General features: G+C 37.9%; 1 protein-coding gene across 1 annotated transcript in view; it reads right to left on the reverse strand.

The window, feature by feature from the left end:
- The window catches only part of cntnap5l (contactin associated protein family member 5 like), a 167,114-nt gene that overhangs the window by 14,600 nt on the left and 138,188 nt on the right, over positions 1-14,326 (reverse strand). The window contains 4 exon segments of the mRNA XM_036587197.1: positions 611-841; positions 7,160-7,376; positions 7,378-7,397; positions 14,014-14,232. Coding sequence (XP_036443090.1) covers positions 611-841; positions 7,160-7,376; positions 7,378-7,397; positions 14,014-14,232 — 687 coding nt within the window.

Here is a 14,326-nt window from a genome sequence, read left to right on the forward strand (position 1 = left end):
GTCAAAACATGGTCAAAAAATTAGGAAAAACAATTATAAAATATAACTTCAATTATAAAACCCCTTTTGGGATCACCACTAAAACTGGTCTTTGTTCTAGTTAAACATGAATTATATCTGCCGAAACATTTAATCTTTCAAAATGAGTTCTCTCAAATGGATTTAACATTGGTGCTAGGTAACATTAGCCATGTTTATTAAACCTGGTGCCTGAAGCTTGTCATTGGAGAAAATGTAGCCAGTAGTTTTGCCAAATAATGCCGCCTGACTGACCAAGTGCATTTTCCCCAGTGCTTTGAGCCGGTGCTGACTGGCTAAGGGCAGTGCACTGAATCTGAAAAAAGTGGGAAATCCATAGGCTGGAGAACAACCACAGCTTCTAGCTGTTGTAAATATGATTTTTAAAGCAACAGTAACTTTTTTGACCCTCCAGCTACTTTCACAGACACAGTCCAAACAAAAACGTACATATTTAGTAGGAAAATACATATTTTATATAGTTATGCATTTCAATATGGTTATTTCTTTGTTGCTCATGGTGACCAGAAGGGAGGCGCCCCAGAGTCCATAATGGATGAAACGCCACTGGTAAAAAACACTTATTTCTTACCGTTTTGTGTAAGTGTGATGGCCATGTAGCGCTGGTCATTGGACTGGGCAGTCAACAGCAAAGCCGGGGCGTGCCTGGTCAGAAACCCAAATGCCACATTTTCTCGAGATTTGACAGCCTCAGAGTACGTGCCGCTCTGCAACTGTTTGGCATCCTGGTTCCGCATGACAGAGAATGGCTCCTGAAGGGCGTACATCAGAGACGTTCCTCTCTCAAAGGATGCCGAGATAGCTAAAACAGACAGACAGACAGACAGAGAAAGAAAGACCAGGCGATCCCATGAAACACAAACAAAATCTCCATGAAACAGAGCTTTTACATTAGAGAGACTATTATCATCTAACCAAATGCAGAGTGCGAGTGCAGGCATCAGTGAATCAACAACTCAGCCTCATCAATTTCAATCAGATGCATGGGACAAAAACACAGCATTAGCATCTTTTCTTCCTCATTACAGATTTTCCATCTAATTAGGGAATCAGCGGATGGAAGCTTGTTGCTGTGATGTGAATTATTAACTCCTTTTCACGTCTCTTTCTCGTTCACAGGCTGTCCAACACAGTTGTCTGTAAACAGTCACGGCGTAATCTGACCCTTCCTGTAATCGTGCAGATACAGAGCCATTACATCAGTAATCTGATTGACGGCTGTTGGGTGGGTCTGAAGGAGAAGCACGGAGGGTGTAATTAGATTCTCCTTGGCAGGTGAAGCTTCTCTTCCATGGCCTGCCAACTCCACATCAAAGGAATGGAGGAGAGCTGAGAGAAGCAAGGACGCGCTATCATCCCAACACAGCCTTCCTTCTGACCTTATACAACACAGCTCTGAACACTTGAGATGATGGTTGAAAGTTCTTAGATCAAAGAGGACAGTTTCAGCTGTCCTTTTAGATTTCAAAAATGACAGGAATTTCACATTTATAACACATTATAACGCAGAGGCCGGCAACATGTGGGTCCTTTTACTGCCCTGTTGTGGCTCCACAGCAGAATTAGATTTTTAAGTAAAAATAAAATAATCCTCCCTTGCAGTAAAATAAAGCTCTGCTTATCGTTCAACACAGCTTTAACAATAAATGGTCTTAAATGCTGGAGTTAATGTAGCCTATAACTGCTAATTCACCAACCTTTAACCCTGAAGATTGCTGCGCAGATTGCTGGTCACCATAGCAACAACAACAATCTTGCCTAGCCAGTAGCTAACAAAACGGCAAAGAGAAAGATTTAAGATGAACACTGATAATTTAGAGATGAATGGAATTATTTGCGTTCATAAGCACTCCAGCTTGTTTCCCGATATGTTTAATCTGAAACAAGAAACTGTCAAATACTAAACAGTTGTGAAGCTGAAATCAGCCTCTTCTTGTTCAAATTTTCCCATTCCACCTTAAATGGTGCTGCAGTTACATTCTGGCACCTCAGGCACAATTTAAAGTGGAATGGAAAAATTAGAACAAGAAGCTGGTGAATGAAAAGATGACTTCAACCTCGTAAAAAATCTAACGTTGACAGACCTTTTACAAGAAACTATTCTGCTTTTGTGGAAAATTCTCCTGCCAGAGATGCGAGAAAAGCAGCTGCAGCTGAGCTAAAGCTTGAGGCAGAGCAAAGTTAAGTCTGCGTTTTTGTTTATTTTTTTGTCTACACTAGGACATTAGCGAGCACATATTAAGGCACATTTTCAGCCGAGATGGTAAAATCTTACTTCAATAAAATAGACATGAAATGTTGTGGCTCCCAAGGTGGTTTGATTTTTACTGAAATTATAAAATGGCTCTTCTTAACATTTGGGTTGACGACCCCATCTTAGAGTGAATGATAATGTAGTCACATACAGCACATGCAAGTCTGACTTTCTATGGAAGCACAACGGTACCTTCAACCACCGGAAAAGGAAACATGCTGGTCTGGACTCTGAAGCAGCAAATGGAATCTTCTACCCCATGCTGGTGTTCTGCATCTTCATTATTATATCACTTATTTTCATTTATTGCTGTAGCTCACTGTAGCTCAAAATAATGGGAACGGCTTCTGGTCTTGCTTTTTCACATGGTGGTAATTTTATCAAAATATTCATTTTTTGTTGCATGTAAACAAGTGAGATTTCCCTTTTTATACACATGTAATTTCACAGTGTAGCATTCTGAAATGGGTTTCTACATGTTGTCTATGATCTTTTATGTTCTATAATCACATGATCAGGGGTTAAACTACACTCTTGGAATGGTTCTTCAAGGGTTCTTTAGTAAAGAAAACACTCAAAAATGCCTTTGCATGATTAAAGGGTTCTTTGCATCATGAAAGGGTTCTTCAAATTCAAATTTATATAGAATTTATAAAATGGTTCTACACAGCACCAAAAAGGGTTCTTCTATTGTTATAATGTCAAGCTTGTAACAATGGAAGAACCTTTTTTGATGCTATATAACACTTTATCCATCAATCTAATGAATACTTTCATGATGCAAAGAACCCTTTTCTCATGCAAAGGGTTCTTTGAGTGTTTATGTTTCTATACAGAACCATTTTCTTTACTAAAGAACCCTTGCAGAGCTCTTTTTTAGCGTGTAGGCTTGAGTGCACCTTTTGTTTGAGTAAACAGCAAATAGCACTGAGCTCAGGTGCTCTAACTTGATGAAAGTGTAAATCATTTTCAGCACCGTCTTCATGAGATTCACTTCATTATCAGATGTGATAACTGCACTGACAGAAAAATCTTGAGTTTTTTGATAAATACCCCCATTTCATCTGTCTTTTGTCGCTGCATGTGGTGGCACACTTGCCCTCCTCATATCGTTCTACCAAATTTGACAAGTATGTATTAAATTCTTCTTGCTGTTTCATGATGTTTGAACTTAAACTAAAATACGGCAACTAGATACCTAACTAAATAAATCATGCTCCAACCTTTAAGTTCGATCATTTGCTGTTGTTTATCCTGTTAAATCCAAAATAACTCCAAAGCATGTTGTTGCAAAGGTCATGATGGAGGAAACTAAAGAGCTAAATCAAACGTCTGTTCATACAGTAGGCCTGTTTCGTGTAAAAGGGTTCTTTCTACATTTTACAGCCATTCATGACTATTTAGCCTATGGTTTTGCCAACTAACTGTTGTTGAATGTTCTCAAAGACACAGATTTGCACCTAGATAGGCAGCTAATAGTATTTGTAGAGTTAAATTGCTTAGTTATGAAGGGTTCCTGCTGTCAGATGGGTGGCATCACTGTTTGCAACAATTCAATAGTAAGACTTTACCAAAACAAACAAGAAATACCAAAACACTGTTAAGACTATAAAACAGAAACAGAAAGTTTTAGTCTAATTGTTCATGAAATCTGTGCTGACAACTGCATAGAAATGTGCCCATGTTGGAGACATCCATTCTCTAAAGTCCCAATTAACCCCTGCATGTCATCATATAACACTCATAGTTGTTGAGAAGAGTGGGACACGTACAGTTTTTGATTTGAACAATATAGATTAATATTTTTATACCAGTAACTTACATATCTCTGCTACAAATAAAGAAGTTTCCAATATCTATCACCATCGAACAATTGATCTGAAAGTGGCTGGAGTGCAAACAGCCAGCTTACCCCATTGGCAGGGTCAGTTGTAACGTATGGAGGAGCTAGTTGTAACAATTGATAGTTTGAAAAGTCTGATAAATATTGCAAAACACCATTATTTTAATGTCATTTAAACCAAATGAACTTTCCGATTTAAATGCATAAAATTAAGATCACCAGGCACAATGTATCACATGCAAGATTTCCTTTCTAATCCTTCGGCAGTTTGCCTTAATAACAGCATCAATCATGTCAGGTAAGGATTGCACCAGTCTCTTGCAATGTGTTGCATTTACAAGTTATTTATGGTGTGTTTGGTGAATGTGCATTAAAAAACTCATTTTTGAAAAAAAAAAAACATTTTGAATGTTTGCAATTTATATGGGTGGGATTTAGACTTCTCTCAGTGTTTACTGTAGAAGGCTTAGTTGTAACCCTGCGTTAAAACCCTGCCATGTGGAGGCTGTTCTTTAGCTTGTTTGGTCTTGCTTGAGATGTTTACATGCTTCAAAATGTTATTATGATACAGGAGTGACTTCTACTCACAACTCAGCAACTGAAAATCACTTATGATGAAAACATGTATAAAACATAAAAACAGTCTTCAGTGTGAATCATGAGCAATATCTGTCTCATTGCTGTCAACATTCGCAGATGATCTAACTGGGGAGATACAAGAACAAGCACGTTGTACTTGAACTGTTTACATTCTGAGCTGCCAAGTTGCTACTTATTGCATATGGGCATGTACGCTTTCAAGCCTCTGTCAACAAAATGCATATATATATATGTGTGTGTATATATATATATAAATTTATTTTTTTCCATTGTTGTGTGATACTATTGGGAATAGAAACGACTATTGCTTCGCTATTCGCTGCCATGTCACTTGCTGCTTGACGCTAAATGTACAAATTGTGTACCCCTATAAGAATTGACTGGACGCCAGTTGCTTTGTCGCCTGCTACTGTGAACATACGGTTAGTCTGGGCCTTTCCCTTACTCAAGATCACAGCTGAAAAATGTGACCACATGTATCCTTGTGAACAAATGTGGAAAACACATTATCAAAGTCGTTTCTCATACGCTAAAAAAAAGTAATACAGGGAAATTACTGAGTTCAAATGTGTACAACATTTCCACATGAATAAAATAAACAGTTGTAAGCAAAAGTTTGAACACCCCAATCAAATTCAATGTTTTGTTAAATTTCTAAGTGAAAATAAGTTCACATCTTCTATAGGGGACAAACGTAAACATTTTAAAAAGTAAAGAAGTTTTTATCTGTCTGTAGTAGCACAGGCTGAAGCCCAGCTGCTCACTGGCTGTATGTTTCTGTGATAGAATCCATGACTGTAGGCCTCTCATTGAAATACAGCTTTTAAATGCCTCTTAAAATGGTACTTCCAGCACCAGCAGGCTGCACTGGACAGTGATCACGGGACAACTATAGATAAATCAATGAGCAATAGCAAAAGCAATAGTGTCCACTGAAAAAGAATCCCCAAGCTGCACATGAACATGAGTTAAAGGCTACAATTGTAGAAGATTTGGAACTGTTGACTGATACACACTGGCCAGCCGCTTAATTAAGTTCACCGACCTTGTTTCTACACTCACTGTCCATTTTATTACCCCTCCCTTTTCCCTGTTCTTCAGGACCACCACGGGACAACCACAGGGCAGGTAAAATATACTGACATGGTGGTGGCATGTTAGTTAGTGTTGTGCGGCTGTGACTACAGTCTGTAACTGTAGAACTACAAAGTAGACCTCTATGGTAGATGGAGCTGATAAAATGGACAAGGAGTGTAGAAACAAGGAGGCGTACTTAATGAAGTGGCTGGTCGGTGTATATACTGTATTATATGGGTTGGAACATGCAGCCACTGTTGCTCTCACTGGACATCAGAGATGAAAATTAGAAACTGTTCACTCTATGGAAATCATGTGATTTTCATGTTCAGGTTCATGTGAACCCTGCGTTCACACAATGTAAACAACGTTATTGAATTACTGAAAGTAATAAATACATTCTGATAAAGCTTATTTTATGAACTCCTATAACCAATTGCACTGCTTTTTAAAAGAAAAAAAATCTTTCTTCAGGGTCAAATTTGAGCAAATAAGATCAACATGATTACATATGACCAGGTATAAAAATAATGTGAGTAATTTATGCAATTAATTTATGGATACAAAATAAATATAATGAATATAATGTACAGCTACACGAGAGTATCACAAAATATATGGTAAGAGTTCACTACAATCCTAACAGTACTGTCATATGCAAAAAATCTGGGCACGCTGGTTAAATTACGTTTTGTTGTTTACGTTCTCTGCAGAGAACATATTTCTGCTCATTTTAATGCACAATTACTCTATTGAAATCTATTTATTTGCTGAATTTAACATATTGTGGGAAAAAAAAAACATAAAATGTGGCTTGTGAAAAAGTTGTCCCAGGCTTATAACATACTAAGGCTTATTATTCAGTAACTACAGGGACTTCAATGCAAACTAGCTGAGCTATTCTTAGGTTATAGAAGTGTGTAATAAAACTTTAGGTCTGGTGGCTGGTGGGCCCTGGCCATTTAAAGGGTTAAAATCAGAAGATAAAAATGAACCGTGAACCAAAATTTGCAGACAAAATGCCTTATTTAGGGTTTAAAAGTTCCCTTTTTCAACTAAACATATAAGCTCATCAGGGGTGTTCAAACTTTTCCATACAACTGTAAGGTACATCTACAGGGTATTTACAACAATACAGATCAGGTGCAATTGTGCAAGTGTTCTACTGGACTAGATAAATGGATGCTGCATGTTTTGCCTGGTGCCTACTGTGATGCCGTTCATGTGCATTTTATTTATTCCCCAAACAGCATTGACCAAACTTATTCATGCAAACTTATAAACACCAAATCCAGCAGAAGCAAATCCGAAACCAGTTATGAAACGCTTTTGAGGAGGGTTCTCACCTGTTTTGCACTTGGGGCCGTCAAAGGCTGTATGCGTGCAGTCACACACATAGCTGTTCCTGTTCTCCACACATCTTCCTCCGTTATGGCAGAGGCTGTCACTGCTGCAGTGACCCGGGCAACCCGAATTCATGCCGGGGGTCATCTTAGCCCGCTCGTTAAGGTCAAAGGTCATTCCGTTTATGCTGAGAGCACGCAGGCAACCGAGGAAACCCCTTCTGAGTTGTAGGTGCTCCTCCTGAGGGATGAGAGTGAAAATAGCTTTCCTCAATGGCAATTTAAACTTCATTAAAGCAAACAGAACATGAGAGGGAGTGTGTGTTCTTGATAATAGAAGGCCTAGAGTTGAGTTGCTTTTGTAAAACAGTTCAGCAAAGGAAAGGACAAATGAGCAAAAAAGAAAAGAGTGTAGTTTTAGTACTTGTTTTTAATATTGGCAATTTTCTCTGCCTAAAAAAGTAATTACAGCAGATTTAGCAAATATTATGTTGCTTTGCAATCAGTGGTCAGCAGAGTGACATCTAGCTGTAGTCCTGCAGGCCTGGCTGGACAAGGCCTTAGCTTGGGCAGAAGAAGCCTTAGCTTAGGCCAAAGTTAGTCAGCTGCCTTGTAAGCTACCTATAAGCTGACTAGTTAGTGACAATCTACCAACACTTAGTGCCTCTGGGGGTGGCGAGTTTAACAGGTTATTTACTAAGCGAATTCATGTAAGTGAACACAGCACATATGACCAGCGCAATATAATCATGTTTAGCTTAGTGCCTCATGTATGAAAGCCTCTTTCCACCGCATAGGAGAAAAATGTTTTTAATCCTTTTGTATTTCAGGTTCAAACTTAACAATTACTTATTTGGACTTAGTAAGTCAGAATAATGACTAAGTCAAAAAAAAAAGCAAGACGGTGTGTGATTATTTTAAGATCATGAGTAGTTATTTTGAAAAAAAAAAAACGATTTGTCAGAGTGCAGTAATTTGTGACAAATTAACTAAAGCATAAATCGCAAAACCAAAGAGAATCAATAAGTGCGTTTAACAATCATTTAGAAAAAGAAAATCATTGATCAAAAGAGAATCATTTTTTGGTGGTTGGTATGGTGTAGTGGGTAACACCTCTACCTTCTGTGTAGTAGACTAGGTTCAATTCCCCACTTGGGCAAGTACACTACACTATACCAATAAGAGTCCTTGGGCAAGACTCCTAACCCTACCCTCACCTATCTGTGCAATGTGATCAAATTGTAAGTTGCTCTGGTTAAGCCCAATCTGCCAAATGCCACAAATGTAAATGTAAACTATTTAGGCAAACCTGCTCTGTGATAGTGTTGTAAAACCCAAATAGTAGGAGAAAGCAGTTAAAAACAGTTTTCTAAACAGTTCTAAAACTATTTTGTTTGTTTATTTCCTTTATCAAATTAAAAATAATGTGGAATGCATGGTAGGTGTTTATACGTGGTTTTTTTTGTGTAAAAATAGATAATTTTTTTCTGTCTCTGAGCACAAACAGTGAAAATTAGACAAGCTTTTCCCAGGTATTAAATAATGCACAGTCAGTATTTATCAGTTTACCAGTCTTACCGGTGCTTCATCTTAATAATCTCCCTTCCAATATTTTGTGCTTTGAGAGGAAAATGCCTACAAATGTATATGTAATAAGGCACAAGCACAAGACAGCAGTAGCTACCCTTTTGGTCTTATTATAGGCGCTGAAGCGCCAGTATGCCTGTTTAGTAAATCATGACAGCCACCAAAATGGAGTTTGTGACAGCACAAAACAAAATCTTCCCCTACATATTCAAAAGTTTGCAGACAGCTGCTTCTCCAGTGTTTGAAATCAAGCAAATTAATAGGGGAGCCCCCCCCCCTTGCTGTAGTAACAGCCTCTACTCTTCTGGGAGTACTAGATGTTGGAACATTGAGAATTTGACTGCATTCAGTTACAAGAGCATTATCGAGAGAGCATTAAGGATGATCAGTTCTGAATCACAAACACGACTCCAACTCATCCCAAAGGTATTGGATGGAGCTCCTTCACTGTTGATACACTGTTGGAACACAATTCCACTGATTTACAGCCCAATGCTGGGGGGCTTATACCTCTCTAGGCTTTATATCTTAATGCTTGGCACAGGGCACGGTGACCATAGGCTGATGTGCAGCTGCTCCAGAGTGATCTGTTCTATTAGCAGTGTTTTTCTATTGAGATTATACCAGCTGTATGTGCACAGTTTGGTGCACTTTATAGTAGATGAATGAACTAATTACAAAGGGTGTCTACATACTTTTGGATACATAGTGGGGTTGGCTTACATTTGTCTAAGCTGAGGTTTCTCCCTCCCAAGCTGAGGCTTTGAGCAGTTGTAGGTGTAATTATACATGTATTTTATTGTACACACTCTACTGCGGTGTGTTTTACAACTACTTGTAACATGTTGCATATGCTTCTTTATGTATGTAAAAGCCACTTGCCTTAATTTCAGCTAAGCTTTATTATCAGCTGAATAAAAAAACTTGAAAAAATAAGTAAGAAAGATGAGAAGGATGGAAACGTTTTGTGGAATGAAATATGCAGATTGTGGTCAGACAGCTCATTTTAAATCTGATTGTTTTTCCAAATGCGCAGACCAACAAAATGCAATTACATTGTATGTCAATCACACAAAGCCTACAGATACAAAATGAACATGTAATCAGGAACTCCCAGCTGTCATTCAGACTGTATGGAAATCTCAGGCACTATAGCCAGCGATGAATAATTCATTCTGATTACATAATTGCTCAGAAAGGCACTGCCCAGGCTGTCAGTGAATAGCATTTGGCTCAATCGCGTATCACAGAACAAAGGCACTTCAAATACACACTTGATAAAATTTAGTCCATTGCAACTCAAGTGACTGCAGTAATCAAGTCATTCTTCAAAGAGATGAAATCTAATTCGAGACTGGAGGACTAATTACAGCTTAATGGAGCAGTAATTTAGAGGTGTACGTCTTGCTATTAACCAATCCCCTGAACAGTTAATAAGCGAGGATCTTTATCAGTTTGACCCTGTTTACATCTGAGGCTAGTCAAGGGAACACTAGAAAAGCCAAGCTTATTACTTTCACTATAGGTACTATATATTTTCTAGATGATCTAAAGTTTGTTGTTGTTTTTTTATTTGTATTCAGGAGCTGATGAGGTTTTGAAATGCCTCAAATTTCAAGCGAAGTAATAACACCTAGATCCACAGAACTGATGTGGATTAATAGTTTTTTTTAAAGAAACACAGCCACATGGGGATCAACTGAAAAACTCAATAGGGATTTACATGTGCCTGATAAAGGGCTCCTTATTGCACAGCTATTTTTTGTAAAAGCCACAACATGGACTATGCAGGAGACAATGCTGTTTGAACCATAACCTATATATAAACACATCAAGTATGCCTTATTCAGAAGTCAGCAAACATAAAACAAAGAAAGTGATGAATCCCTGAGTCACTCAAATGAACTCACGTACCTTTGAAAGGACAGGCTCAAATTTATCCTTTAAAAGAGCCCATATCCTACACTTTTCTTTGTTTCATTTTCTCCCTCAAAGCCTACGTATGATGTTTGTCAGTTTATGTACTAAAAACAGTCATAATATACTTTAACATGACCATTTTCCAATTTCTTTTTATATCCTAGAATTAAACAGGCTGTTACTTTAAGACTGATATATGTAAATGAGCTCTGCTCTGACTGGCCCTATGCCTCATTCAAAAAGCAGCACAGGCTGAAACACTTCTTATAACTTCAGCGTAAATGGGTGGACTTAAACTGTGTATATGCAAAAGTTTGATCAAATTAGTTGATTTAAAAAGTAAAAAGTAAAAATCTCCAAACTTCTACACTTTTAAATGCACATTTACTGTTTTTTGCTGAAGTTAATATATTGGAAAAATGTGGTCTGTGCAAAATTTACGGTTTTATATTTTATGCCTTATTTTCTTTTCCAGTAAGTTAAACTCAAATAAATTGAAACTGAGCATTGAAATTTGCAGTAAAATGCCATTTTTTAGGTTTGTTCCTTGTATAGGATGTGTTAATTTATTTTGTCTTAGAAAATCAACAAAACATGCAATTTGTCAAGAGGTGTTCACACTTTTGCATATGACTGTATATAAACGAACTGGTTCTGGTGACATTGCAAAAACAATGAAGTTAAAATGTGCCTGTTTTGCAGTTTAAGACTGAGAGTGGGAAAAGCCAGTTTATATATCCACTGTGGTTTATGAGAAGTCTCAATGTGAGTGCAAATTCGTATCTAGCTACATAATACCACTTGCCACATAACTGTATTTGAGAGACGGATTATCTGAGTATCCTGGCAGTCTTAAAGATTTGGTGGGATCGATGACAGCCTATCATGTACTACTGCATTCAATGAGTTTTACAGTGAGCAGTGACATTCTCTCACTCTGTAAACTTGTCCAAAGCATGTGTACCACTCAGTTCTCTCTCTCTCTCTCTCTCTCTCTCTATATATATATATATATATATATATATATATATATATATATATATATACACACACACACACACACACACATATATATATGTATATATATACATACATAGGTGTAAGTAACGAATTACATCTACTCTGGTTACTGTAATTGAGTACAGTGTAACGGTACTTTTTGGAGTAGAATTAAATCATAGTACTTTTATATGAGTTAATTTTTAATGAAATACTTCTACTTTGCTACTTTCATTTTCATAACGTTACAGAGTAAAAATAAAGTTATGAGCGTATCAGCTTATCACCCAATAATAATAAAGCGCGGTTAAATTTAAATGATTCACCAATCAAAGAAACAGCAGCTCTGGCAGGAAAAACACTACAGAGATGTCCAGTTTAGTCGAGAAGGAAAGAGGAGACCTGAACCAGCACACACGAGGAACAGACCGCGTCCAAACGGTCATTTGTGTTCATTTTCACACATACTAAAGAAAACAGCTTTATTATCAGCGGCCAAACACGAAACCTGCTGAGATCCGCTCTCACAACTCGACTCCAGCCTGAGGGAGCGTTAGCCAAGCTAGCTGATCTGAGCTATACAGGTACTGTGTTTACGGGTTTCTTCTTTCTTTTATAATGTTTCTGTTTATTGAACTTTTTGTTGCGTATATTTTATTACAGTGTCTATGAGCTACTTTAGTTAACAGGTGTCGCCCACAGCCTGCTGTTTACCCGTTTAAAATACAGCCTAGTTTAGCTGCTGTTTGGAGATAAACGATCGTTTACGGCTGTGAGACAAGAAATCTAGTCTAATACAGGCTCTTCATAAACTCTGGACAGTGATTCTGTCGCGCTGCCGTTGACTGGCCTGATCTGATCCTCTATTACTGCATTTAACAGTTAGAATGTCTGATTCTGTATGAAGTGATCAGCATGATTACTGGTGAAATATATTACAGTAAAAATCAAAGCTGGGTAAGTTGCTGCTGATTTTAATGGTGTAAATGTTCTGAACAGATATCAGTGAAAATATACAGTTTGAAGGCTGTGAACGTGTTTACTGTCTGTAGAGGTTCACACCTGTTAACGTAAGCTAGTGTCCATCTTAAGTAACTAAGTAAAAAAGTAACTAAGTAACTCGGTACTTAAGTAGTTTTTCAACAAACTACTTATTTACTCTTACTTGAGTAATTTTATTTACTAATACTTTTACTTGTACTTGTAAATTATCACTACAGTAATAGTACTTGTACTTGAGTAGGGACTTTCAGTACTCTTCACACCCCTGTACATATAAAGTTCAGATCAGCAAATAAACAGTAATTGTGCATTAACATGTGCAGAAGTGTGTTTTCTAGAGAACGTGTTCATTTATTTTCACAAAGAAATTCAACAAAACATATTATTTTAACATTGGTGCCCAAACTTTTGCATGGCCATACACTGCACAGGTACAAGTGGCTAGCTACAATGTGTGTCTGTGTGGTAGTCAAGGGGTTCTGTCCAAAACAATAAGCACTTTCAGTTTGTGAGACTGTTCAAAGTGTAAGACTGCCAACCAACATGTCTAACAAGCCACAAATTCATCTGATTGTCCCACAGCTTAATTGGAGCTCGTCTGGGCAGCTTGTGCTACCCTCTAATACTACTCATCAAACAACAGCTGATGAAGCTGAAATTCTCCCTGATTCTGGAGATTAATTGGCATTGGCCAAATCAGGTTTTAAAACAGGCTTGAATCATGCAGTGCATGCCTGGATTTAGGCAGATCAACTTGGGAGAAGAAAGTGGAAAAATAACGCAGTGTGCAACTTGAGACAGTGCTTGAAAATGAAAATATTCTGCGTGTTTTTCAGCAAAATAGAAAGTACCTCTTCCACCATGATTCCAAGCCCACAGACTACAAACAAAGTTCATGTATTAACCCTAAGAAGTCTGTTACCCTAATATTACCACTGAGCACACTCAATTCACATTCTGTATAGACAGGTTTGACTTTTTTCATTGCCACAAAACACACAGAAATAACTTTTCACATGATAAAATCTCCTCTTCTATTTATGTACATATTGAAAGTGTAGCACACATTCTTTGAACAGAATAGCTCGGCATGTTTCAAAGAGCTCTAAGTAAGAAATAGTTAAAACCACATTACATCATGGTTTTGTTCTTATAATGGTTAACCTCTTAAAATCCTAGGCTTATTACATACTAAGGCTAATTATTCAGTATCTACAGGGACTTCAATGCAAAATGGTTTAACTATTCTTAGGTTAGAGAATTGTATAATAATACTTTGGGCCTTGGCCATTTAAGGGGTTAAAGCATGTCCCTCTGCTGTATTTTTGAATAAGGGCTTGATCTCTTACCTACAAACAGCTGGCTGTTGAGCTGGAGTCTGTACTGTCCTTCAGGTGCTGCCTCTACCAGCTGGAGGGGCAGCAGATCAACCTGCAGTGAGGCCTCCTTAACGTTTCTCTCTGCTCGCACATGATGCCACTGCCGGTCATTCAGAGGCATAGGTGACTTGACCGTCAAAACCACTGGGCCGTCCCCGAGGTCAAAGGTGAAGGTGACTGCGGAAGGAGCTGGGGAGGGTAAAGCACGTGAGTGCTAATGTGTCTCACTCGTTTCTCATTGTCACTTAATTGGCTTGTGAAAAGCTATTTAGCTTTTAAATAG

Source organism: Colossoma macropomum, unplaced genomic scaffold, assembly GCF_904425465.1.
Source record: "Colossoma macropomum unplaced genomic scaffold, Colossoma_macropomum, whole genome shotgun sequence".
Classification (NCBI taxonomy): Eukaryota; Metazoa; Chordata; class Actinopteri; order Characiformes; family Serrasalmidae; genus Colossoma; species Colossoma macropomum.